Source organism: Astyanax mexicanus, chromosome 2, assembly GCF_023375975.1.
Source record: "Astyanax mexicanus isolate ESR-SI-001 chromosome 2, AstMex3_surface, whole genome shotgun sequence".
Lineage (NCBI taxonomy): Eukaryota > Metazoa > Chordata > Actinopteri > Characiformes > Acestrorhamphidae > Astyanax > Astyanax mexicanus.
Genome location: NC_064409.1, coordinates 39,858,757 through 39,886,474, shown reverse-complemented (window position 1 = coordinate 39,886,474; position 27,718 = coordinate 39,858,757). Strand labels below are relative to the sequence as shown.

General features: G+C 38.3%; 3 protein-coding genes, 1 long non-coding RNA gene and 1 pseudogene across 32 annotated transcripts in view; 4 read left to right on the top strand and 1 right to left on the bottom strand.

The window, feature by feature from the left end:
• LOC125799136 (deleted in malignant brain tumors 1 protein-like) overlaps positions 1-27,718 on the bottom strand; it is a 1,283,434-nt pseudogene that overhangs the window by 467,369 nt on the left and 788,347 nt on the right.
• Positions 14,757-17,406, top strand: LOC125799155 (scavenger receptor cysteine-rich type 1 protein M130-like). 2 transcript variants are annotated; one of them, XM_049475214.1, is made up of 3 exons: positions 14,757-16,695; positions 16,824-16,971; positions 17,353-17,406. In XM_049475214.1, exons 1-3 carry the CDS (start codon positions 16,404-16,406, stop codon positions 17,381-17,383), a joined length of 471 nt encoding a protein of 156 aa, XP_049331171.1. In that variant the 5' UTR covers positions 14,757-16,403; the 3' UTR covers positions 17,384-17,406. The 2 variants fall into 2 exon arrangements, with proteins under 2 accessions (XP_049331171.1, XP_049331170.1); XM_049475213.1 differs by having other exon boundaries at positions 14,757-16,722.
• Positions 17,547-19,206, top strand: LOC125799162 (uncharacterized). The gene is made up of 3 exons (XR_007437999.1): positions 17,547-17,664; positions 17,794-17,883; positions 18,592-19,206. It is a non-coding gene; the product is annotated as an uncharacterized LOC125799162 (long non-coding RNA).
• LOC107197253 (scavenger receptor cysteine-rich type 1 protein M130) overlaps positions 19,312-27,718 on the top strand; it is a 370,936-nt gene continuing 362,529 nt past the window's right edge. For 5 of the 15 annotated variants that reach the window (XR_007437964.1, XR_007437963.1, XR_007437961.1 and 2 more), the window contains exons 1-7: positions 19,314-20,673; positions 21,034-21,342; positions 21,760-22,062; positions 22,159-22,449; positions 23,323-23,625; positions 23,877-24,185; positions 24,278-24,384. Coding sequence is in view for 11 of the 15 variants with exons in the window: in XM_049475144.1 (XP_049331101.1) it covers positions 20,583-20,673; positions 21,034-21,342; positions 21,760-22,062; positions 22,159-22,449; positions 23,323-23,625; positions 23,877-24,185; positions 24,278-24,384 (1,713 nt within the window). In the remaining 4 variants the exon portion in view is untranslated. Of the gene's footprint in view, positions 20,792-21,033; positions 21,343-21,759; positions 22,063-22,158; positions 22,450-23,322; positions 23,626-23,876; positions 24,186-24,277; positions 24,385-27,718 lie in introns of those variants that run through there. The other 10 variants (XM_049475140.1, XM_049475139.1, XM_049475145.1 and 7 more) reach the window with 9 other exon arrangements.
• Positions 25,306-27,718, top strand: part of LOC125799141 (scavenger receptor cysteine-rich type 1 protein M130-like) — a 259,014-nt gene continuing 256,601 nt past the window's right edge. For 11 of the 14 annotated variants that reach the window (XR_007437981.1, XR_007437980.1, XR_007437979.1 and 8 more), the window contains exons 1-6: positions 25,306-25,620; positions 25,754-26,068; positions 26,157-26,480; positions 26,669-27,004; positions 27,165-27,470; positions 27,572-27,640. Coding sequence is in view for 7 of the 14 variants with exons in the window: in XM_049475180.1 (XP_049331137.1) it covers positions 25,503-25,620; positions 25,754-26,068; positions 26,157-26,480; positions 26,669-27,004; positions 27,165-27,470; positions 27,572-27,640 (1,468 nt within the window). In the remaining 7 variants the exon portion in view is untranslated. Of the gene's footprint in view, positions 25,621-25,753; positions 26,069-26,156; positions 26,481-26,668; positions 27,005-27,164; positions 27,471-27,571; positions 27,641-27,718 lie in introns of those variants that run through there. The other 3 variants (XM_049475181.1, XM_049475182.1, XM_049475184.1) reach the window with 3 other exon arrangements.

The window sequence follows — 27,718 nt, the reverse complement described above, 5'->3', positions numbered from 1 at the left end:
ACAAGATGCAAAACACTTTTACAAATGCTGAAACACTTTTACCAAAGCTGAAACACTTTTACAAACGCTGAAACACTTTTACAAACGCTGAAACACTTTTACAAACGCTGAAACACTTTTACAAACTGCGATTTCTGATGGAAAGGGAGGGTCTAACACACAGGAAGTGCTTGATGCGGACCCTCCTTGTCAGTCAAGCTGCGTTACGATGAGAGAGTTGAGTTATGAACACCAAACTATGTTTTGTGGCACCTATTTTAGCAGCAGCAGTAAATACTTAAACTATCCCTGTCCTGTTGCTACCCCCGCCGCGGGGTTCACCTAATGCCCGGCGGCCATCAGCCACTGCCCCCGCCGCGGGGTTCAGCTAATACCCCAGGGGTTCAGCCACTGCCCCGCGGTTATCAGCCACTGCCCCCGCCGCGGGGTTCACCTAATACCCCGGGGGTTCAGCCACTGCCCCTCGGTTATCAGTCACTGCCCCCGCCGCGGGGTTCAGCTAATGCCCGGCGGCCATCAGCCACTGCCCCGCGGTTATCAGCCACTGCCCCCGCCGCGGGGTTCTCCTAATACCCCGGGGGTTCAGCCACTGCCCCGCGGTTATCAGCCACTGCCCCTGCCGCGGGGTTCACCTAATACACCGGGGGTTCAGCCACTTCCCCGCGGTTATCAGCCACTGCCCCCGCCGCGGGGTTCAGCCACTGCCCCGCGGTTATCAGCCACTGCCCCCGCCGCAGGGTTCAGCTAATGCCCGGCGGCCATCAGCCACTGCCCCGCGGGGTTCAGGTAATACAGTACAGGAGTGGCTGAACCCCGCGGGGCAGTGGCTGAACTCCGTGGGGCATTAGCTGAACCCCGCAGCGGGGGCATTAGCTGATGGCCGCGGGGCAGTGGCTGAACTCCGTGGGGTATTAGCTGAACCCCGCAGCGGGGGCATTAGCTTAACTCCGTGGGGTATTAGCTGAACCCCGCAGCGGGGGCAGTGGCTGATGGCCGCGTGGCATTAGCTGAACCCCGCGGCGGGGGCAGTGGCTGATGGCCGCGTGGCATTAGCTGAACCCCGCGGCGGGGGCAGTGGCTGATGGCCGCGTGGCATTAGCTTAACCCCGCGGCGGGGGCAGTGGCTGATAACCGGGGGGCAGTGGCTGAACCCCGCGGCGGGGGCAGTGGCTGATGGCCGCGTGGCATTAGCTGAACCCCCGGGGTATTAGGTGAACCCCGCGGCGGGGGCAGTGGCTGATGGCCGCGTGGCATTAGCTGAACCCCCGGGGTATTAGGTGAACCCCGCGGCGGGGGTAGCAACAGGACAGGGATAGTTTAAGTATTTACTGCTGCTGCTAAAATACGTGCCACAAAACATAGTTTAGTGTCCATAACTCCACTCTCTCATCGTAACGCAGCTTGACTGACAAGGAGGGTCCGCATCAAGCACTTCCTGTGTGTTAGACCCTCCCTTTCCGTCAGAAATCGCAGTTTGTAAAAGTGTTTCAGCGTTTGTAAAAGTGTTTCAGCGTTTGTAAAAGTGTTTTAGCGTTTGTAAAAATGTTTCAGAGTTTGTAAAAGTGTTTTAGCGTTTGTAAAAGTGTTTCAGCGTTTGTAAAAGTGTTTCAGCGTTTGTAAAAGTGTTTCAGCGTTTGTAAAAGTGTTTCAGCGTTTGTAAAAGTTTTTTAGCGTTTGTAAAAGTGTTTCAGAGTTTGTAAAAGTGTTTTAGCGTTTGTAAAAGTGTTTCAGCGTTTGTAAAAGTGTTTCAGCGTTTGTAAAAGTGTTTTAGCGTTTGTAAAAGTGTTTCAGAGTTTGTAAAAGTGTTTTAGCGTTTGTAAAAGTGTTTCAGCGTTTGTAAAAGTGTTTTAGTGCTGGTAAAAGTGTTTCAGCATTTGTAAAAGTGTTTCAGTGCTGGGAAAAGTGTTTTGCGTCTTGTAAATTTGTTTTAAGTTTTGTAAATGTGTTTTAGTTTTTGTAATTTTGTTTTCTGACATGTTAATTTGTTTTGCACTTCAGGGCCACCGTAGTTTTCCCTCGGAGCCAGAGAAACTTTGAGCCTTCTTCTTCTTCTTCTTCTTCTTAAGGTTTTTATGGCAGTTGGCAACCAACGTATATGGAGCATTACCGCCACCATCTGGACTGGAGTGTGAGTCAGTTATTTTTAATAAAAGAACTTAATTGTACAAAAAATAAATAAATAATAATAATAATAATAGCAATAATAAAAATAATAACAATAATACTGAATTCTGCTCATTAGACCTGTGTCCCATAAAAAACTACGTAAGTACTTGAAACAGATGTCACCCGAGCTTAGTTGCAGTACCCTCTGTAGACTAAACTGGACATGCTTTCGCTCCAACTGCACAGCTAGTCTTTGTCTTTCCCGGTTGTATTTGGGACACTGTATAAGTACATGCTCTATGGTCTCCTTGCTGTCACCACACTCACAAGTTCCATCAACATGTTTTTTTAACAAATACAGCAAGCTGTTGAGTGCCGTATGCCCAAGCCTCATTCTAGAAAACACATCTTCTTCTTTTTTACATCTACCTGCACACCTGCCCCTGCTAACTTTATTTTGGATACTATAATACTGACGTCCAGTATGCCCAGTGTTCCAAACGTTTTGCCACTTGTGGGATATTTTTGATTTAATTATGCTTTTAATTTCAGCTTTGCTGTATGGTATCTGAATTTGTACAGTGGATTCCTGTGTTGCTTGCTTTGCATACTGGTCTGCCATCTCATTCCCTGCTACACCCACGTGAGCTGGTACCCATAAAAATGACAGAACTATTCCAGACTTGACCAGAGTATTTAAAATATGCAATACTTCATAAACAATGTCCTGCCTTGAGTCAGACTGTCCATTCTTCAGACTTATTAATGCTGAACTCGAATCTGATGCAATTGTTATCTTACTTGGTCTAGTTGTAATAGTGATGTCTTAGAAGCTGATCCATATGCCATGCACCCATAATCAAATACTGTTCTGATCAGGCGTGTAGATATAGTTTTTAGTGCCGTTCTATCTGCTCCCCAGTCCACTCCACACAAACACCTCATAACATTCAACACTTTTTTACATTTGTCGTTAATCTTTTTAATATGTACATTCCATGTCAATCTTCTGTCAAACCATATTATTTATGGTCAAACCAAATATTTAAAGGACTCAACCCTCTCCAATTCTTTGCCAGCTAATCTCAGAGTCAAATCATCCCTGATCCTCTTTTTGGTAAATATAATCATTTTTGTTTTATCCTCAGATATTCTAAATCCCCATTTCATTGCCCATTCCTGCACTGTATTCAGTGTTTGTTGCATTTTGTCCATTAAAAAGTCTATGTTTCTCCCTCTCTTCCATAGTGCCCCATCATCAGCAAACAGTGCTACGCCAGTGTTGGTTTGTATATCTTTAAATATCCCATTGATCATAATTGAAAAAAGCAACGGGCTAATTATACTACCTTGTGGAATGCCATTCTCTACTTGATAGCTGTCACTGATTATACCATTTATTTTAACTGTTATAGACCGTCCCGATAAAAAATCTTTTACCCAGTGGTACATATGCCCTCTAACTCCCATCCGATTCAACTTTATTAAAAGACCATCCTTCCACAACATATCATAAGCTTTCTCAATATCAAGAAATACTGCAACCTCTGATTCCCTATTCACCTGCGCTTTCCTAATGCCATCCTCTAATCATATACAGTTGTGGTCAAAAGTTTACATACACTTGTAAAAAAACATAATGTTATGGCTGTCTTGAGTTTTCAATAAGTTCTACAACTCTTATTTTTCTGTGATAGAGTGATCGGAACACATACATGTTTGTCACAAAAAACAGTCATAAAATTTGGTTCTTTCATAAATTTATTATGGGTCTGCTGAAAATGTCACCAAATCTGCTGGGTCAAAAATATACATACAGCAACATTAGTATTTGGTTACATGTCCCTTGGCCATTTTCACGGCAACTAGGTGCTTTTGGTAGCCATCCACAAGCTCCTGGCAAGCTTCAGGTCGAATGTTTGACCACTCTTCTTGACAGAATTGGTGCAGTTCAGCTAAATGTGATGGTTTTCTTGCATGAACCCGTTTCTTTAGCACTGTCCACATGTTCTCAATAGGGTTTAAGTCAGGACTTTGGGAAGGCCATTCTAAAACCTTAATTCTAGCCTGGTTTAGCCATTCCTTTACCACTTTTGATGTGTGTTTTGGGTCATTGTCTTGTTGGAACACCCAACTGCGCCCAAGACCCAACCTTCGGGCTGATGGTTTTAAGTTTTCCTGCAGAATTTGGAGGTAATCCTCCTTCTTCATTATCCCATTTACTTTCTGCAAAGAACCAGTTCCACTGGCAGCAAAACATCCCCAGAGCATAATACTACCACCACCATGCTTGACAGTAGGCATGGTGTTCCTGGGATTAAAGGCCTCACCTTTTCTCCTCCAAACATATTGCTGGGTGTTGTGGCCAAACAGCTCAATTTTTGTTTCGTCTGACCAGAGAACTTTCCTCCAGAAGGTTTTATCTTTGTCCATGTGATCAGCAGCAAACTTCAGCCGAGTCTTAAGGTGCCTTTTCTGGAGCAAGGGCTTCTTTCTTGCACGGCAGCCTCTCAGTCCATGGCGATGTAAAACACGCTTGACTGTGGAGACTGACACCTGTGTTCCATCAGCTTCCAAATCCTTGCAGACCTGCTTCTTGGTGATTCTTGGTTGACTCTTGACCATCCTGACCAATCTCCTCTCGGCAGCATGTGATAACTTGCGTTTTCTTCCTGATCGTGGCAGTGACACAACTGTTCCATGCACTTTATACTTGCGTATAATTGTCTGCACAGTTGCTCTTGGGACCTGTAGCTGCTTTGAAATGGCTCCAAGTGACTTCCCTGACTTGTTCAAGTCAATAATTCGCTTTTTCAGATCCACACTGAGTTCCTTTGACTTTCCCATTGTAGCTTTTGTAGCTGAGTCTAATCACTGGGTCAAATGAGCCCTATTTAAATGGGCTCATGAGAAGTCAACAGCTGTAGTCAATCAGAATCACTTACAAGAAGTGAAGAGGCCATGACATGAAGCTAATTTGATTGACACAACTCGCTACATCACCAAAATTGACAAATTTTGTTGCTGTATGTATATTTTTGACCCAGCAGATTTGGTGACATTTTCAGCAGACCCATAATAAATTTATGAAAGAACCAAATTTTATGACTGTTTTTTGTGACAAACATGTATGTGTTCCGATCACTCTATCACAGAAAAATAAGAGTTGTAGAACTTATTGAAAACTCAAGACAGCCATAACATTATGTTTTTTTACAAGTGTATGTAAACTTTTGACCACAACTGTAATAGGATCCACTGTCCACCTTCCTTTCCTAAATCCAATTTGATAATTTTGCAACTTTCCTTTGGTCTCAATCCAGAAAGTTAGCCTATCATTTATCATTCTATCAATGGATATCATATCCATTGTCTTACCCATGTGTGATGTTAATGCAATTGGTCTGTAATTACTAGGTTGTTCTTTTTAATGGGTATAATCACTGCTTTCTTCCACTCAGTCGGAATTGCCCCCACCTCCCATATTTTATTGTAAAGGCATAATAGTACGTCCTTACCTTTATCCGTTAAATTGTTTAACATGGAGTAACAGATTCCATCTTTTCCTGGGGATGTTTTGCTTAATTTCCTTAGAGCTAGGGGTGTCACGATTCTCTAAATCCTCGATTCGATTTCATTTTCGATTTGAGGGTCACGATTCGATTCGATTCTCGATTTTCTTGTTTTTTTTCTTGTTATTATTTTATGCCTCATAAAATTTAAATAATATATTTATTATTATTATTATTATAAATATTATAAATATTATTATTATTATTTATTAAGATATATATGGTAATGCCATCTAGTGACTTTTTTTGGTAGCAACAGTGTGCACTATTAAAACAAGCAGTTTATCAGAGCTGTGTGTGGATGGCTGGTGAAACTGCTCACTTACATGAAGCTGCAGTTCTTCATCCAACCACTAGTCGGAGCTGCAGCAGCAGCAGCACAAGCCCCGCTCTCTTCACTCAGTCACTACTTCAGTACAGCCCAGCCACGGGCTACAGGGCTCAGCCAGTCCGTTTTTACTGTTTCTGTAAACAAATAAAGGTTTTAACCCCACTAACCGGATAATACAGCTCACTACAGTTCATCTTTCAGCCCAAGCAGCTAACAGCAGCAGGTTAGAACAGCCGACACGGAGTCACTGCTCGGATTACATTATAAACAGGTCAGTTAGCGCGCTGCTAACCTCATGATGTTTATAACTACGGAGTTTAGTGGACACACCACGGCCGCCAGGTAAGTCTTTTAAAGGCTACTGAAGACTATTAAAGGCTATTAGAGGTTATTGAAAGCATTATTGGGGGGCAGAAATCAGTACATGCTGGTTAGATAAGTGATGTGGTGAAACTGTGACTAGCGCTGTCACAGTGATGTTTATTAACGTCATTAAAACAGATTTTGTCAGGTATTGTCTTATAAATATTTACACATAACTTATATCTCTCCTGAAAAGCAATTATTTTAGTCAGAAACAGGCTTGTGTTTACTTTATCTGAGAGAAAGATGTTTTTTTAATTCAATGGAAAGCAACAGGTGTAGTCAATTATAAGTTTAAGATTTTTAATCCACCTCACTGTGATCTATAGTCAGTGTTCTCAAGTCACACTGACACACGCATTTCAGCGAGTTCACACGCTCTTTTTGACTTCGATACTCGAGACCATGACCTCATTTCGATTCGATTTCGATAAAATATCGAGATCGTGACACCCCTACTTAGAGCACTATTGAGATCTTGAAAATGTTTAATTTAGGATCTCTTCTTCATCACCATTCTTATTGTCAAGTGTGTCTAATTGTTCCCTCTCTACTTATTTTTTCCTCATCACTGAGGTTATCTGTACTATGCACTCTAACTAAAGTCTTTGCAATTATTTCTGCCTTCTCTTTATTAGTAGTAAACACATTTTGACCATCAACCAATGTTGGATAACCATAGTCCTTCCCATTTCCTTTCATTTTCTTAATCATCCCCCAAACTCTCTCCACTGGGGTAGTTCTACCTATGGAATCACAAAATCTTATCCAATGCTCTCTCTTTGCCCTTTTAATCGTTCTCCTAACCGTGGCCTGTGCTCTCTTGTACTCAACAAGATTTTAAAAGCCCTGTTCCTCTCTTTTATGACTTTCCTGCATTCAGCCGTCCACCATGGAACTATCTTGCTACATCTCTTAGGTTTTGATTTTGGTATAGATAATTCTGCAGCACTGACTATGCTATAACTGATTTCCTGACACAAATTTTCAATACCTAACATCTTGTCAATATGTATCATAAATCCTTCACTAAGTTCTCCAAATTTTCCCCAATCTGCCTTTTCTAAGATCAATTTTCCCTCTTTTATTTCATGCTCCTTTTCAAGCTTTATACCCATAACAGTTTTAATAGGATAGTGATCACTTCCAACTGTATCTCCCCTTAACACCTGCCATTAACATTTATCAGCAACAACCTTTGACACTATGGTAAGATCAATAGCCGATTCTGTACCTCTTATAATATCAACTCTAGTCCCTGTACCATCATTAATACAGAGCAATCCTGCTTGTTCTATAAACTCTTCTACTACCCTCCCATTACAATCATCTCTATCTCCCCATAATGTGCTGTGGGCATTAAAATCTCCACAAAAAATAGCTCTCCCATCAATATCCCTCCATATTTCTTCTAGCTGCTCCACCTCCAGTCTTCTACATGGGTTATAGAAATAAATTATTTTTACAGTACCTTCGCTTGACCATACCTCCAGAACTAGATACTCCAAGTCAACCCTTCTCTTTATCTCCCTAAACTGAACTCCTTTCTGTACAAAAGTAATGACCCCCCCCCTCCTTTACCAATCGTCCTGTCCATTCTTACTGAAGTATACCCTTTTATAATAAAATCCAATCTTTGTATTAACCATGATTCTTGTACAATCATATTTTCCACATACTTTTTAAAATCTTGTCCATTCGATATTAGACTCCTTGCATTCCACTGCAGTATAAATAAAACCATTATCCTGAGCCAGTCCATTCTTGAAATTGTTGTACCTCCTCATTTAAAGTATCTATAATGATTTCCCATCTCAATTCTTTAATGTCCAAGTATTTCTCTGCAGATTTGACTATTATTTTAATCCTCTCAGTTCGACTTTAATCTGAGCAGAGCAGTTAATAATACCCGCCATAAACAGAAGAAAGGTATTCTTATACATAATCAATGTATCCTCTTTGAGCCTGTCACATTTTGTACACTTAGCTTTGTCATGTCTTCCCTCTGTAACAGCTAGTGCTGGCACTGTCTCTACTCTTTTGACTGTTTTCGGTGCCTCTGCATAAGAAAGCCCTCCAATGGTTTTCACTCGCTGTATTTCCTACATTCTTTTACTCACCTCACACCCTCTATATGCTGAGCTGTGTTCCCTCCACAGTTACAACATTTGAGTTTCGCATCCTTTTCGCACTGTCCATACACTTGTTCTCCGCTGCACTTACTACATCTTTGTTTTCCCCTGCACACTGCCGCAACATGGCCAATTTTTTACTGCGGTCAAGCCAGCCCCCACTTCAAAACGCTTGGTCAAACCAGAGCCATAGAGAGAGAGAGTTGCATCAACTCCGTTCACTCCAATGGACCAGTTTTTTACAGCAATGGCGGACCGTGGAGCCTGTCAATAGTTCCCGGAAGTTAGCAGCAAATACTATCAGCACAGTGAAGCTGGAGCAGGATACACCATGTGTGGTCCACTTTTACAGGTTAGTACGCTTAAATAATCTGATTGTGTTTTATCAGGACATCAGAATCAAACTAACATGTGCACTGAAGCATTTTAGTGAATTAACCCCCTCTTAAAAAGCAGATTTAGGGGAGTAAATCTATGCCAGGACAACGCGAATACAGTTACTGGCATTTAACATTAATGACTGAGAGCCTATTAGTTGTAAATTCCTAAATATCGTAATATCTTATATATCCAGATAGACAATGCTGACCTAACTAAGTAAATATCTAATATATCAATATATTATATATTCAGATAGACCATGCTAACCTAACTAAGTACATATCTTAATATCTAATATATCAATATCCTATATATCCAGATATACCATGCTTAACTAATTAAATATCTTAATATCTTCTATATCCAGGTAGACCATGCTAAGCTAACTAAATATTGTAAATATCTTGTATGTCCAAATAGACCATGCTAAGCTAACTAAATAAATATCTTATATATCCAGGTAGACCATGCTAACCTAACTAGCTAGGTAAATAAAGCTTAACTCTATTCATTTCAGAAAGAACTTTAAACACTAACAAGAGATAAATGCTTAATAAATACAGACTACTGTGGAAACTAAGTACTAAGTAGTACTGCAGAATTTAGCTAAATGATAGCTACCTATTGCTCAGGTAGCTAACGCTAACTAGCTATCTTACTGTTTGTCTTAGTAACTACTAATTTAACAGAGATATGATTTAAGGTGATATGACCAATATTTATTTTATTATATATGTTTGATTAAGGATATAGGCTATATTGTCAACAGTAGGGAAAAACACTTTCCAATGCATGTGTAATTTAAGATAGCATAATTAGTTATGTTTAATAGTAGTGCATCTCAAAAGAAATGTTTAATATTGTTTAATTAACAGTAATCTTTTGTATTAATTATGCTTACAGTGACACATCTAACAATTTATATTTTAAGTTTTAAATTAATTATTTTAGGGATTTATTATTTCTGTTTTTTCATGAGCTTTTAGAAAAGTAAAACAAAAACAGTTTTGGGATATGTCTCTTTATATGTAGTGATTATAAAATTTGACAGATTTTTTTTTTATTAAACTATGATAGAAAAAAATTCATTATATTCAGGTTTTCCAAAAACAAACCCAATAAATATAAGTGTGTGTTATTGTTTGTTTTATATAAATATAAAATAAGTAAATAATGAATACAAAATATAACAACTTTAATACAATAATCTTTCTTGTCTTCATTTTATATTAAATAATAATAATAATAAAATGTAGATAATGTTTCCAAAATGTTTAATTGTATTCATGTATTAAATGCAATCATGTCTCAATTTTCTTATTCTCTTCCTGCTTTTGTATTCCCCAGGGTTCATTCTTCCGAACTACACAAGTAAACCCCATTTTATGTAATCTGTGCTGATTCTTTGGTTTATTTACATGTGCAATGTACTATTTTCCTTTAGTTGATTTACATGTGTTCTGTACTTTGTTTTTCTGTATGTAGCCTCTCTATATTCTGATATCAGTCTTTAAAGTTATATATCATCTCATGTTTGTTGTAAAAATAATAAAGCTGTTGCAAATAATGTGGTTCCTCTTTCTTAATCCAAATAATTCTGCATGAAATATTCAGGTGGTGACTTAAGAATATTTGCAGATCTTTGTATCCTTTGATTAAATTATTTTTGCAGTAAACTCTAAATATATGCAAGCCAAAACTTCTCCATCTTCTTTTGAACCTAAAATTTTACTTGTAGCGACTGCATTTGCACAGTGTCATGAAATTAATATTAATTAACATACAAATTTAGCCTATAAAAACTCTCTTATGGATTACAATATTGGATTCACACAGAATAACATAAGCCTTAAATAAGTCAATATATGGTCACAATAATCCTCAATGAATTATCTATGTATAATGAAATAATATATATATATATATATATATATATATATATATATATAATATATATATATATATATATATATATATATATATATATAATATATATATATATATATATATATATATATATATATATATATATATATATATATATATATATAATTCATTGAGGATTATTTATATATTATTATTAGTGCCCCAAAATCGCAATTCTGTCTCTGTGTTTATGGGCTCAAATTGCCCACCAAGAACTTCCTGGAACTATCTGAAATCTCCATGAATCACGTGACCATCAAGGATTTTGAACTTCCGTTGTCGCGACTCTCTCTCTCTCTCTATGGCTCTGGGTCAAACTAGCCCCCACGCTGTTTCTTAGAGCGCGCATACACTGAACATTGCGGCAAGCGTGAGAAGGAACACATTTCAAAATAAAAGTATAATATCACGACATTATGCTGTGGAGTGGTATTAAAAGGAATCCACATAATATCACATGTTTTGTCTGATATCACATGTCAATTTCATGTAGTCCTGGTAGTACACAAAATAAAAGCCCTGTAAATTATAACAATTATGTTAATTAAATAATACTAATACTAATAATAATAATACTAACAATACTACTACTACTAATAATAATAATACTTGTATGTGTCACTCACTTAATAGCAGGGCATTATAATGTGTCATTTCAAAATAAAGGCCCTTTAAATTGTAACATTTATGTAATTTTACACAATGTTTAGACTGTTATTAAAAGAAATCTGTCTGATATCACAGTTCAATTTCAGATAGTCCTGATAGTACACTACTTGTATGTGTCACTCACTTAAAATGAGAACATTTTGATGCGTCATTTCTAAATAAAGGCCCTTTAAATTATAACAATATTTTATTTCAACAATGTTTAGACTGTTATTAAAAGGAATCTGTCTGATATCACAGCTCAATTTTATATAGCCCTGATAGTACACCACTTGTATGTTTCACTCACTTAAAATCAGAACATTTTGATGTGTCATTTCAAAAAAAGGGCCATTTAAATTGTAACATTTATGTAATTTTACACAATGTTTAGACTGTTATTAAAAGAAATCTGTCTAAAATCACAGCTCAATTTTATATAGTCCTGATAGTACACTACTTGTATGTTTCACTCACTTAATATCAGAACATTTTGATGTGTCATTTCAAAATAAAGGCCCTTTAAATTATAACATTTATGTAATTTTACACAATATTTAGACTGTTCTTAAAATAAATCTGTCTGATATCACAGTTCAATTTCATATAGTCCTGATAGTACACTACTTGTATGTGTCACTCACTTAATAACAGAACATTTTGATGTGTCATTTCAAAATAAAGGCCCTTTAAATTGTAACATTTATGTAATTTTACACAATGTTTAGACTGTTATTAAAAGAAATCTGTCTGATATCACAGGTCAATTTCATATATCCCTGATAGTACACTACTTGTATGTTTCACTCACTTAAAATCAGAACATTTTGATGTGTCATTTCAAAATAAAGGCCCTTTAAATTATAACATTTATGTAATTTTACACAATGTTTAGACTGTTATTAAAAGAAATCTGTCTGATATCACAGTTCAATTTCAGATAGTCCTGATAGTACACTACTTGTATATTTCACTCAATTACTATCAGAACATTTTGATGTGTCATTTTAAAATAAAGGCCCTTTAAATTGTAACATTTATGTAATTTTACACAATGTTTAGACTGTTCTTAAAAGAAATCTGTCTGATATCACAGTTCAATTTCATATAGTCCTGATAGTACACTACTTGTATGTTTCACTCACTTAAAATCAGAACATTTTGATGTGTCATTTCAAAATAAGGGCCATTTAAGTTGTAACAATATTTTATTTCAACACAATGTTTAGACTGTTATTAAAATGAATCTGTCTGATATCACAGGTCAATTTCATAAAGTCCTGATAGTACACTACTTGTAAGTTTCACTCACTTAAAATCAGAACATTTTGATGTGTCATTTCAAAATAAAGGCCCTTTAAATTATAACAAAATTTTATTTCAACACAATGTTTAGACTGTTATTAAAAGAAATCTGTCTGATATCACAGGTCAATATCATATAGTCCTGATAGTACACTACTTGTATGTGTAACTCACTTAATAACAGAACATTTTGATGTCATTTCAAAATAAAGGCCTTTTAAATTATAACAATATTTTTATTTTAACACAAGTTTTGACTGTTATTAAAATGAATCTGTGTGATATCACAGGTCAATTTCATATTTCATTTCATAATTTAAAGGGCCTTTATTTTGAAATGACACATCAAAATGTTCTGATATTACGTGAGTGAAACATACAAGTAGTGTACTATCAGGACTATATGAAATTGACCTGTGATATCAGACAGATTTCTTTTAATAACAGTCTAAACATTGTGTAAAATTACATAAATGTTACAGTTTAAAGGGCCTTTATTTTGAAATGACACATCAAAATGTTCTGTTATTAAGTGAGTGACACATACAAGTAGTGTACTATCAGGACTATATGAAATTGACCTGTGATATCAGACAGATTTCTTTTAATAACAGTCTAAACATTGTGTAAAATTACATAAATGTTACAATTTAAAGGGCCTTTATTTTGAAATGACACATTATAATGCCCTGCTATTAAGTGAGTGACACATACAAGTATTATTATTAGTAGAAGTAGTATTGTTAGTATTATTATTATTAGTATTATTATTATTTAATTAACATAATTGTTATAATTTACAGGGCTTTTATTTTGTGTACTACCAGGACTACATGAAATTGACATGTGATATCAGACATAACATGTGATATTATGTGGATTCCTTTTAATACCACTCCACAGCATGTCGTGATATTAAGGGGGGACTTTTATTTTGAAATGTGTTCCTTCTCACGCTTGCCGCAATGTTCAGTGTATGCGCGCTCTAAGAAACAGCGTGGGGGCTAGTTTGACCAAGCGTTTTGAAGTGGGGGCTGGCTTGACCGCAGTGCAAAAAGCCTGCAGTGTGTGGAGCGGTAGAGCTTAGATCGGGCCCAAAAATCCAGCCCGACCCGGCCCAAATCCATGCACTTTCTGCCCGAGCCAGACCCGACTTGAGCCATAAACTGTCATTCTGAACCCGAGCCATTTTTTAGTAATTAGAGCGTTAAAATTGAGCTATTTAAAACATTTTCGGGCTGTTTGAATTAGCGAAATCTGTTAAGAATTATGTTAAATAACCTTGCGACGCTGAAGAAGCATAGACCTATTATTATTTCTTTTTTTTTTTATTCGCTTCTTTCTTTCTTTATTCCTTGTCTGTTGTACAGGCAGTGTGAGGTTGGTGGATGGTGGCAGTCGCTGTGCTGGGAGAGTGGAGGTTCTTCATAGAGGGCAGTGGGGAACAGTGTGTGGTGATGACTGGGATATGAGTGATGCTGCAGTGGTGTGTAGAGAGCTGGGCTGTGGAGAAGCTGTAGATGCACTGGGCAAATCTCATTTTGGATCAGGATCAGGACCAATCTGGATGGATGATGTGGACTGTAGTGGATCAGAGTCTAGACTGAAGAACTGTAGATCACCAGTATGGGGTAAACATGACTGCAATGAAACCCACAATTCTGGAGTCATCTGTTCAGGCAAGCTACACTATGTTCATATAATATGTGCACTGTATTGAATAGTTACATTGTGTGTCTGTGCTGTCTGATTTTCATTTATTAAATCCTGTTGTTATCTCATTGTTTATGCTCTTGTGATATTTTAGGAGCCAGGCTGGTTTTAGGTTGTCGCTGCTCTGGGAGAGTGGAGGTTCTTCATGGAGAGAGCTGGGCCACAGTGTGTGATGCTGACTTTAACCAGCAGGATGCAGAGGTTGTGTGTCGAGAGCTGGGCTGTGGTTCTCCTGTGGAGGTTCTGGGAGCAGCTGCGTTTGGTAGAGGGGAGGGGTCAGGTGTGGTCAGAGGTGCTTCAGTGTAGAGGAAACAAATCTCAGACTCACTTCTGTCCAAAATCATCTTCACTCAAACACAACTGCTCCCATGATAATGATGTGGGACTGGTGTGTGCAGGTAAGTGTTTTTCAAAAAAATGTTTCCCATTTTTACTCTTACTAGTTCATAATTCGGTAAATTTTTCTTGTTCTTATTTTCTCTTACACAGACAGTGTGAGGTTGGCGGATGGTGGCAGTCGCTGTGCTGGAAGAGCAGAGGTTTTTCACAGAGGACAGTGGGGAACAATTTGTGGTGCTGGTGCAAATTTCATAGCGGGTTTTGTCATGTGTAAAGAGTTGGGCTGTGGAGAGCCGTTTAGGACTGATGCAGCTGTTCCAGGATCTGCACCGATCTGGATGAGTCATGTGAAGTGTACTGGATCAGAGTCTACACTGAAACTCTGTGGATCATTAGGGTGGGGAACACAGCTGTAATCATAATATGGATATTGAGCTTACCTGTTCAGGTATGTTTTAATTAGACAAAAACTGTAATACGTACGTATTACATGTATTACATTTGTGAACTTTCTGAGAATGTTTCGACACATCATAGACAAAATCAAATCAGAGATCATATGATGGAATGTCACTGTTTTGTATACCTATTCCGTATTAAATATTCTATTACATAGTAAATTCTGACAGTTACAGCTAATGTGAGAAGCAGTGATGTTTTTTTTAACATTTGCTTTGACTTTTATTTAATTGCTGAAAATATTAACCCAAGAAATTGTCTAGTCAGTTTCATTTTGTTTGATAAAATTTAATTTAATAAAAAAGGGTCTGCAGTACTGATTTGCTAGAGCACAACATTTGTTTTCAAAATTATAACCTGAATGAAACAAAATGCATTAGTCCTTTCCACTTCCAGACAACTTCTCAAACACTTTATGTGCCAAAACAAAACCAGTCAACACACTGTAATTAGAAACAGTGTCATTTCCAGCTTAACAATTTAGTGCTGGACGATATGACAAAACTTATGTCACAATATATTAATTTTAGTCGATGTGTTATCGTTTTGATATAAATGTGTACAGCTCAACTGAACAACTTCCTGATGTGTACATTATCACACACTGAGATTGCCAGACTATGGTATTCTATACCACTCTGCTGTTTCGCTTAAAAAAAATCAGTCAGTAAAGATGCTGTAAATACTGTACATATCTTTAAAAAAATGTTATAAATTGATGCTCCTTTATTCGTATGCAAATTACAAAAAATATAAATGAAGGTCACACATGCCAGATATTCTAGGCTACTCTAAAATAGTTAACATTTTTACATTTATTATTACAATAACAGCTTAAATGCTTTGCTGTGTAATAATAAAATATACCAGCCCTGCTTAAAATGATTAAAAATAATATGCAAATATGGACAGAATTAAGATATCAAATATGGACAGAATTTAGATATTTAATTATATTTTGACCAACAAAAAAAGTCAGAATAAAAAAAAAAAAAATTATTGTTTTTCTATAAATCTTTTGTTATGATTTTCAAAATGGCGGATTAGCCACTATGGCTATTTGGCGATGCCAACTGTTTTCCTAGCTAAATTAATCTGTATTATTAACATGGATGAATTGGATAGATTATGTGGTTTGATATGATCTGTGAACTGGGATCTAGCGTCGGAGGTCAGAGGGCACAAAGTAGGGTAATTAATGAGCAGTATTTTTGTTATTTGTGTTCATTTTTTTTATTCATTAATGAAGAGGTTGTGTGTCGAGAGCTGGGCTGTGGTTCTCCTGTGGAGGTTCTGGGAGCAGCTGCTTTTGGTAAAGGGAAGGGTCAGGTGTGGTCAGAGGAGCTTCAGTGTAGAGGAGATGAATCTGAGATTACTCTCTGTCCAATAACCTCTTCACACAAATACAACTGCTCTCATGGTAATGATGTGGGACTTGTATGTTCTGGTACAGTATAATATGTGATATTATCGTCTAACATTTCTTTATATAATATACAGTATAGGAGAGAACTTGCGCTTTTACGAGTCTCTTGGTTGTAAATTCAGGTCATACTCAGGCTCGGCTGATGAACGGCTCAGACTCTTGTTCTGGTCGAGTGGAGCTCCAGTACCTCAGTGAGTGGGGTATAGTGTGGGAGGCCCAGACAATCAAACACATCCGCCCAGATCCGGCCACTCCCCTCCCACTGTGCAGGTGTGCGAGAACATTTTTTAATCTAGTATTAACTTCTCTTAAGATAACTATGGTTATGTTAAGCAGTGTACTCTGTATTTCAGTCAGGTTCAATATTATTATTATTGTGCTCCTCTGACCTGTAAAAGGGAGAATAGCATTTATATTATGGCTGATTTAGGCTCACAACACTGATAAATACACTAAGTAACATTGGCAGACAATAATGCAACAATATTTTTGACAATACCTACAATATTACCATATCAGCCATATACTTCTTTTGTTTCAAAGACAATAAACACAAAAACAATAAATACCATTTCTTAAATAATGCTGCTCTAATCTCTTTCTCCTTCTGTAACCTCTTTTTCTTGACCATTTTTATGATATTTCTTTCAGACATATTTGTCACATTACCTTTTTCATCTGAAACAACTACAACTTACACCACAGGTACTCTTTTAATTAGTTCCTTTGTGTGATTTTTTTTTTAAGTTTAAACAACACTATGCAGTGTTCAACAGTGTTTTTATTCTGTGTTTTCAGTACCAGCACAGCTAACAGAGAAAAAGACAGTCCCTCCTTCAAAAAATCCATCATCTAATTTTCCATACATCTATCCAGTGTCTCTCCTGGTTCTGGGATCTGTGCTCTTCCTGGCCTTAGTGCTTCTGGTTGTGCTGTTTTATCAGAACAGAGTGCTCAGGAGAGGTAGGGAGATTTAGAGATCATCTAAAATCCACTTTCTGTACTTTCTATAATCATCATTAGTCCTTCAATCTGTCATCAGTCTTCTCTTCTACTGAACTGACTCCATGTTTCTTTCTTTCTCTCTCACAGTGATTTCTAAGGCGAGGAGGAAGACTCTGCTTGAGGCAGTCTATGAAGAGATTAACCATAAATGTGTCACTAACAGATATACTAAAAGAGGTAAATTATATGTAGAGAGTTTCACTGAAGGCAGTCTTCACACAGTATGTAAAGTGGATCTAAGGTCAGATATCAAATAGCAATTCTGAGTGTTTAAATGACTATAAATGAAAAAACTACATGCAGTAAATCAATTGTAGCATTGTTAGCTTATCTTACAGGTTCAAAATAATATGTGTTACTCCACTGACTGTAATAGGAAGAATTACATATCTGTTACTATCAATTCAGGCCTGTACTGCTGTTAAAAAGCAGAGGAAAGGGATGGGGTTTGTTAGCCAACTTTCCCATTTCACCTTAAATGGTGCAAGAGACAGCAGAGGCTGCATCATTTAAGGCGGAACAGAACAATTAAATAAAATGAAAGCTAATCCAAGCTCCCCATAACAGGAATTAAGAAATTGACAATTGTTCCTTAATCACCAACCTTTCTGAAGACATACAATGCCATAAAATTAGCTAGGTTACTGAACCTTAGTGCTTCTGATGACGTATCTGGTGCATGAAGTGTTGTCCCAATTCTTATGGGGAGGATTTCACCCTTTACACTCAAAGAATGGTTGGGGTAAGTGGTAGGGCCATGGGGTGAAATGGGATTGGGCTTAAAGCCTCATCTCATTTTCAGACTTACAAATACATTTTTTTGCTGTAAATTTTGATTAAATAATTGAACTTTGGCATTCTGACTGTTCTGATCTCCTTTAACAGGAAGTTTTATCTCTGAAGATCAGCATTCAGGATATGAGGACGTAGATGAGGAGCTTCTCTCAGGTAAGTTGACATATACTGAATGTGTGTTAGAATTTTTAATGCAGAAGAAAAAACATATATATATTTTTTGTTTTATAGAAAAAAGTTCCATGCAATATGTGTAGGGTTCTGAAGTGTTTTAGCAGTTAGCATCAGGCTTCAGGCCGATAAGACTCACCCCTGAACGGGAAAATAGTGAGCGTGGTTAGCGGGTAATGCTAATGCTAAATTCAATTTATCTTTGACTACTCCATTATATCCATGTCTGGCACAAGTTAAAAACAATGTCTTGCCTACTGTACAGTTTGTAATAGTGATTTTAGGATTGCCCAGGGGTAACTACAGGATTGCAAAAGGCATGTTGAGGTGAGTTAATATCCTTTGGTGTGTGGGAGTTTTTTTTTTGTTTTTTTTTTAAAGGGACACACTTTGATTTGTCAACCAGTTCTGATCGCAGAGGGCGACAGTACCAATACATTGAAAACCCCTTAGTATTTTAAAAGTTTGAGTCTTTGAGTAACAGTGTCTTGCTGCCATCATCCTGATGCTGCTGTGCTGCAATGCATTTTTTAATTTTTACAGAAAACTATGGCGAGGTCTATGATGATATCATACCTGCTGAAGAGAGCCCACACATTACAAAAGGTTTGGATATTTTAATACGTACGATTTATTGTGGACACATGGTAAACATGCAAATTATATTTGCTTTTCACCTTAATCAAAAATATATCTATATATGTCTGTGCAGCATACATTATTATGGTTTTCTATATTATGATAATAAAGTGTGATTTTTTTCACACCTATAAAGAATGTGTCTTCTTTTTTTTTTCATTTTTAAAAGCACACTTAGCAACATGTTTCAGTTAATTAATGCATTTCATACTGTTTTAGATAAATAAATTAATCATTACAGAGAGAATAAAGGTTTTCTCAACCACCCTTGTGGTCCCATGGGCTCACAAGTTCCTGGCAGCGCCACAGTCGGCCCGTTTCTCATTATAGATTAAGCAAGTTTGGACTCTTGTACTTTGTCAGAACGAACTTGGTAAGTTCGGCTCACGAGTGCATACTCCAGAGAACAGGACTTTTATTTTGTAATTGGAACTGCTGTGATCAGTAGAGTAGTAGGTGCATCCTTAGATGCATTTCCACAAACATACCCTACACCCGCCTCACAGGGCAGACAAACCGCCTTTGTTTGGTCCATCGCTCACCAGCCTTGCTGTAGTTCACAGGGAACCCACAATATTCCCACACTTAATCAGAGTTTCTGTAATCAGGATTAAAACTAGTTTTATATACTCTGTAACAGCATGAGAAACACAAAAAAGTTGTTTGTATGTGTAGTTAAAAGAAACTGTGACTTATCTTCATGGTGGATGTTATGTGTTTGGATCTGCTGTCTGCAGGTGCAGCTTTAATGCTGTATTTTGTGTGTTTACTCTCTCTGAAGTTTGTCTCCAGAAGGTAGCTGACTTTGTACCTTCCTTTGCCCATAGACACACACACAGACACAAGGAGGTGGAGCTGTGTTAATTAGTGCTGACGCTTTTTAAAAATATGGCGAAATGAAAAAAAAAGCTTCTTCTGATTTGTCACTGAAAATGTTTGATAATTTCCTCTCCTCTTTCTAATAAGGTCATAGTGAGTGTGATTGGCGGCTGTGGGGAATCTCTCTCTCTCTCTCTCTCTCTCTCTCTCTCTGTCTCTCTGTCTCTCAGGTTCTTGAGTCTTATCTGGCTGAGTAGAGGTAAAGCTTGTTCTGCTGCTGAGTTGAGCATATATATATATAATATATACAGCATATTTAAACTAACTTTGTGGACTGTATGTATACTGGCCTCTTTTTCTGTTAGGATGTTGTTGGAAAGGCAGTGAATGGTATAAATTCCTTTATCCTCGAAGAACTTAACTACTTTCTCCACATCGGGCCGGGGATTGTCATGCACCGTGAGAAACCACGGACTCACTGCGCCAGCGTAGGGTCTTACAATGGGTTCAAGGATTTCATCTCAATACCTAAGAGCAGGCAGGGTACTGTTGTCTAACCTGTAGAGGCCTGGGCATCTACAGGCCTCCCCAGACCATCACTGATCCCCCACCAAACCAGACATGCTGAATGATGTTGCATAAAGTGGCATTTAATTGAAAAGTATATATTTACTTTTTGATCTTACATTCATGTGATTTACACTTTGCTATCATCCAGTCAGCCCATTTTAGTATTGCTATAGAAGTACAAATTAGTGACTGATTTCTTATGATCTCTAAATGGGAGCTTTTGATGTCCATGATTTGGTTTAAATGTATTTCAGCCTTGTTTGAGTATTATTATTTGAGTATAAGTGTAATTATTCTCTGATTATCAGTGTGTTTTTTTTTTTCTCCACACAGACAGTGTGAGGTTGGTGGATGGTGGGAGCCGCTGTGCTGGGAGAGTGGAAGTTCTTCATAGAGGACATTGGGGAACAGTTTGTGATGATTACTGGGATATGAGAGATGCTGCAGTGGTGTGTAGAGAGCTGGGCTGTGGGGAAGCCATAGATGCACCACGGAGAGCTCGCTTTGGATCAGGATCAGGACCGATCTGGGTGGAATATGCTAACTGTGCTGGATCAGAGTCTTCACTGAAGAACTGTAGGTCGTATGATTGGGGTAGACAGAGATGTAATCATGATGAAGACGCTGGTGCTGTTTGTGCAGGTAAGATGCAAAAAAATAAAACATATTACACAGAGATGTCAACAAATGTGATGAGGCCTGTGTTGGAATGTACTGAATTAATTAAACAACTGTTAGTTGTTTTATATACACCCCTGTAAAAAAACTTCTTTGTAACATGAAAAGTTTAAGCCTGAACCTAAATTCACTTTCATACACTTAATAAATGGATTATTACAGAGGTGGTTTTGAATGCTTTGGTTTAGAATTAGCAACTAAGAAATAATATATATATATTTTTAAAATCCTTGTATTTCAGTTAATGAAAAGTGTAAAATATAAAAATCACTGCCCCATATAATTTAATTCCCTTCTATTCAAATTAACCTCCCAGCCCTCCCAATGCTGTGTGTTAATATTAACGTACATGTTCTCTTTGCTCTTATAAACACATTGTAGAAGTCAGACTGGTGGGCAGATCTCACTGCTCTGGGAGAGTGGAGGTTCTTCATGGAGAGAGCTGGGTCACAGTGTGTGATGCTGACTTTGACCAGCAGGGTGCAGAGGTTGTGTGTCGAGAGCTGGGCTGTGGTTCTCCTGTGGAGGTTCTGGGAGCAGCTGCTTTTGGTAGAGGGGAGGGTCAGGTGTGTTTAGAGGAGCTTCAGTGTAGAGGAACTGAATCTCAGATTCACTTCTGTCCAAAATCATCTTCACTCAAACACAACTGCTCCCATGATAATGATGTGGGACTGGTGTGTGCTGGTATGAGCTAAATGGCTTATGTATTAATTTTGAGATTCAGTCTGATTTTTCAGATTTCTACATCTTTTCCTCTCTCTTTCTCTCTCTGTTGTACAGACAGTGTGAGGTTGGTGGATGGTGGCCATCGCTGTGCTGGGAGAGTGGAGGTTTTTTATAACAGAACATGGAGATCAGTGTGTGGTAAAAACTGGGATATAAGAGATGCTGCAGTGGTGTGTAGAGAGCTGGGCTGTGGGGAGGCTGTATTTAAAAATGTTCAGTTTGGACCAAGATCAGCCTGGATGGATGATGTGAACTGTAGTGGATCAGAGTCTTCAGTGAAGCACTGTAGATCAGCTGGATGGGTGGAACAAATTTGTAATCGACTTGCTGGAGTCATCTGTTCAGGTGAGCTCTCCTAAATCTTAAAATACTTGTCGTTGGAATGTATATCAGTTGTGCACAATTTATTTATTATAGCATTTCTTCCTAATCTGCCATAATCATGACCTACTTTCACCTATATTAACCCACTTTTATTTGGTTAAGACCACTAGATCAGTCACTGTTTGCTCAATCTCAGACCTGGTTTTGCGTTTAAAAAATAATGTGGCAAATTACTGTATAGAAGAAAACTATAAGCTGTAATAAACCTAGTTAACACTTATAATACAGCCTGTGTTTTAGAGCTTAAGTTCCCATAACTTACAGTGTGATTTCTCTGTATGAACTAGCACATACAAAATACTTACCGGGTCTTACTAGTACTTAAATGTAGGTAATAACTTGATATACTAAGTCAAATTATTAAAAAAGCAAATTATTATATGGAGATGAAAAGTGATTTTCACTATAAGACAATACTTAATTATAGAAAGACTATTGCTGTAGGCATGATGGAGAAATACATTTTTGTAATCTTTCCTTTCTGGTAGAAAATAATGGATTTCCATGCAGAAGTCCCATTCACAAAGAAACAGGCGTTAATATTTTTTAGTTAATTACAGTTACACCTTAGTTCAGTGGTACATGGCCAGAGTTTTTATCTTTATATATTTTAAGCAGTTAATTAGTACGATTGTTTGTGTTTAGTGCTTAAACTGTTAATTGACTCCATGTGTAAGCCCACACTGCAGTTTTTCACTGTCATCAGTTCTTCACTAATATTAGTTTCATCGGTCCTACAGTAGAACCCTGTGGAACTTCTTAAGGTTTCCAAGTACTTAATGCTGTGTGTTAATGTTAATGTACATGTTCTCTTTCTCTTATAAACTAATTTAGGGGTCAGATTGGTGGGCAGATCTCGCTGCTCTGGGAGAGTGGAGGTTCTTCATGGAGAGAGCTGGGTCACAGTGTGTGATGCTGACTTTGACCAGCAGGATGCAGAGGTTGTGTGTCGAGAGCTGGGCTGTGGTTCTCCTGTGGAGGTTCTGGGAGCAGCTGCTTTTGGTAGAGGGGAGGGTCAGGTGTGGTCAGAGAAGCTTCAGTGTAGAAGAACTGAATCTCAGATTCACTTCTGTCCAAAATCATCTTCACTCAAACACAACTGCTCCCATGATAATGATGTGGGACTGGTGTGTTCTGGTGAGAGCTACATATTTTATTTATTTTTTCTTTTTAGAGTCTTGATGAAAAGATGTTCTTTTCTTAGTGGTCAGTGTATAATGTACTTCATGAAACATATTCTTCTTAATTCTTTTATTGATATAGTCCATATTTGTGCATGCTGGAATATAGCACATGTGAATAGCATTAAAATGAAGTTTTACCAGATTTTAAAAGATGCAAAATGATGTTTGAGTTGTGCATTCAATCTTTCTCTTTCTGCTCTTTAGAAAGTGTGAGGTTGGTGGATGGTTTGAGTCGCTGTGCTGGGAGAGTGGAGGTTCTTCATAAAGGACAGTGGGGAACAGTGTGTGATGGTAACTGGGGTATGATAGATGCTGCAGTGGTGTGTAGAGAGCTGGGCTGTGGAGAGGCTACAGATGCACTTAGTGGTGCTTACTTTGGATCAGGATCAGGACCAATCTGGATGGATAATGTGGAGTGTAGAGAATCAGAATCCATACTAAAGAACTGTAAATCAGCAGGATGGGGTAAACATAACTGTAATCATCCTAAAGATGCTGGAGTCATCTGTTCAAGTGAGTTACACTAAAAACTTAGTATGAACTTCTGTAATCAAAAAACCTTTTAACCCACTGCATAATGTTTATTATATTTTGATCATACCTAGGAGTCAGGCTGGTTGGAGGTTCTCACTGCTCTGGGAGAGTGGAGGTTCTTCATGGAGAGAGCTGGGTCACAGTGTGTGATTCTGACTTTAACCAGCAGGGTGCAGAGGTTGTGTGTCGAGAGCTGGGCTGTGGTTCTCCTGTGGAGGTTCTGGGAGCAGCTGCTTTTGGTAGAGTGGAGGGTCCGGTGTGGTCAGAGGAGCTTCAGTGTAGAGGCAGCGAATCACAGATTCACTTCTGTCCAAAAATCATCTTCACTCAAACACAACTGCTCCCATGATAATGATGTGGGACTGGCATGTTCTGGTAGGTATTTCACTTCCTTTTGTCAATTTCACACAAAACACTGACAAAAACACACATCCACCAAATTCAGATAACAGACAGGTGACGGAGACACAAATCCACCAGTTTGATTGATTTCTGTATTGCACAATATTATGAAAAAAGATATTAAGACATTAAAACATTAAGAAACCTTTAATTTGATTTGTCATTTATGTCCTTGAGGGCTAACCAGACTTTTTAATTTTACAAGGAGTGCTGCAGAGAAGTCAAAAAGCAAAAGTTTTATACATATGAAAAAATGTTTAGACTTTGACTATGTTGAATTGTTTTTGGTGACCATTTTAAAAGAAACTTACAAAGTCTTATTTTTTTTATCTAAAACTACAAGTATGTTTTTTTTTTAATGTCTACCATTGATTTACAGGCAGTGTGAGGAATAATAAATTATTTCATTTAGACTAAGATGAGTAATATTTAAGGAACTACACATACAGTGTGTAATGCAACATGTCAGATGTGTGGCATTCCTAATGTGCTTTCACTAATGTGATTTTGCGATGTGGTAGAGTGCTGATCGTGGGTCCAACAGTATCCAGCACTTTTTAGTGGATTAGTGGATTGACCTGTCAATGTGTTTAGCCATGGCATAGCACATCTTTCTTCTGACTAGCCTTGTAATCTGATGCTTTCTTCTGGGTGCAGTGTTTTTTGATGATCAATGTACACAAATACTATACTGTAGGTGACAAGCGAAGACTTGTTGGTGGTCCTCACGCATGCTCTGGGAGAGTATAGAAGCTTCATCGGAATTCTTGGCTTCCAGTGTGTGATGCTGACTTTAACCAGCAGGATGCAGAGGTTGTGTGCAGCTGGGAGCTGGGCTGTGGTTCTCCTGTGGAGGTTCTGGGAGCAGCTGCTTTTGGTAGAGCAGAGGGTCAGATGTGGTCAGAGGAGCTTCAGTGTAGAGGAAACGAATCTCATATGTACCTCTGCCAGACATCTCCTTCCTTGAAACCCAACTGCTCTCACAACAAGGATGTGGGACTAAGATGCTCTGGTATGATGAAGTATGTTTGTAAAAGATTTAGATTAGTACTAAACTGTGAGCAATTAGTTTGTAATTACTGTATTTTTTTTATTATTATTGTATTGTATTATTGTTGCCTACTATTTTTCCTCTGTTAATTCAGGTCACACTCAGGCTCGGCTGATGAACGGCTCAGATTCCTGTTCTGGTCGAGTGGAGCTCCAGTACCTCAGTGAGTGGGGTACAGTGTGTGATGTAAGCTGGGATATGAGAGCTGCCAGTGTCCTCTGTGCTCAGCTGAAGTGTGGGAGTGCTGTGGCTGTGTTGGGGTCAGACTGGTTTGGGGAGGGGAGTGGCCGGATCTGGGCTGATGTGTTTGATTGTCAGGGAAACGAAACACACCTGTTAAAATGTCCCATTTCATCATGGAGTCGAACTGCATGCTCTCATGAACAGTATGCTGGAGTTATCTGTAGTGGTGAGATCTTACAGTTGCAGTATAATAAATAACTGAAAGTTTATTACTCCCTCATTTTAAGCCAAGTAATATATTTTTTTCTCTTCAGGTTCTTCTCTGGCGTCTCATGAGGGAGGAGTGCGGTTGTCTGGAGGGATGGAGTGTGAGGGGGAAGTGGAGGTGTTCTTCAGGCAGGACTGGAGGAGAGTTCTGCTGGACTCCTGGAGTGAGTCTGAGGCCTCTGTGGTCTGCAGACAGCTGGGCTATGGTTCTGTACTCAACATCTCCAGCTCCTCTTCATCCAGTCCTGAACACAGCTACATGTGTGTGACGGGTTTCAACTGCTCTGGGAGTGAAGCTCATCTGAGGAACTGCAGCAGCTCACAAGCAGTTAACTGCAGCTCCACAGTACAGCTCTACATCACCTGCTCTGGTAAGCATTGCACAGTTAATATATGTATAATTTTATTTGTATGTATGATAACATGCAAAAGTGCCTCTATTATCCATATTTTTGAACATTTGAGAATAATTATTTGGCAAATATGAGTACATATACACAACACATATCTTGTGAAAGGAGTTTTAAAAAAACATCTTTTGTATTTGTGTAAATTTTAGGTACATCTAACACAGTCCACAGCTCCATCAGGCTGGTTGGTTCTGGGGGAGACTGTGCAGGAAGGCTGGAGGTTTTCCACAGTGGATCATGGGGGACAGTGAGTGATGAATTGTGGGATATTGAGGATGCGCAGGTGGTCTGCAGACAGCTGCAGTGTGGAGTGGCCCTCAGTGCTCCAGTACCGGTACCAGCCCGGTTTGGATCTGGAACTGGACCCATTTGGCTTAATGAGGTGGAGTGTGAGGGGAACGAGGCGTCTCTGTGGAACTGCAGATATCAGCTGTGTGGAGAGGATGAATGTGGACACAAGGATGATGTAGGAGTCGTGTGCTCAGGTACTTCGTATCTTGAATTGCTCAGTTTGTAATGATCTTGTAATCAAGTACCAATGCCCTATCTATGTACAACTGGAGGTACATTTTGAATAATTAAAGAAGAAACTTTTGCACGTTTAAATCAATGTGCATAACTAGCTAGCTATCTTTCTCCCGCCAGAGTATAAAGAGATCAGACTGACTGAGGGCTGTGAGGGGAATCTGGAGGTGTACTATAATGGAACCTGGGGGAATGTGTGTGTAAATGGGATGACCGATGAAACGGCAAAATTGATCTGTCGAGAGCTGAACTGTGGAAGAACTGGCAGTGAGTCTTGGTCTAAAGCAAGAGTGGAATCAGCTCCTAACTGGCTGGATAATGTAAAATGTAGGAAACATGACTCCACTCTGTGGCACTGTCCATCTTCTTCCTGGGGGGAGAACAGGTGTGATAATCGCAATGAGGTTGCTTGCATTACCTGCTCAGGTAGGCAGATATGATGAGGTGTTAAAGACTTTAAAGAATGCTAGAACTAATGTAGTTTGTAATTGGAATTTCATAATATTTGATTTTTTGTCCTACCACAGAGAATGGAAATACACTAGATTTGACAAATTGGCTGTGTGATTCATCTCCTCATGAGAGACCGTGCTCAAGTAAGAAAACTTATCATTATCAAAATGATCATGTCTTTGATAAACTACATTTTCTTTCTTTTTGACTGCATGTTCTGC

What these genes read in the sequence shown, in the direction of transcription:
- LOC125799155 (XM_049475213.1), top strand. Translation starts at nt 16,404, where the DNA reads ATGTGGTTTGATATGATCTGTGAACTGGGATCTAGCGTCGGAGGTCAG. An exon ending in TGTGGGACTTGTATGTTCTG is followed by an intron (nt 16,723 to 16,823) that starts GTACAGTATAAT and finishes TTGTAAATTCAG; the next exon opens with GTCATACTCAGGCTCGGCTG. An exon ending in ACTCCCCTCCCACTGTGCAG is followed by an intron (nt 16,972 to 17,352) that starts GTGTGCGAGAAC and finishes TATTTCTTTCAG; the next exon opens with ACATATTTGTCACATTACCT.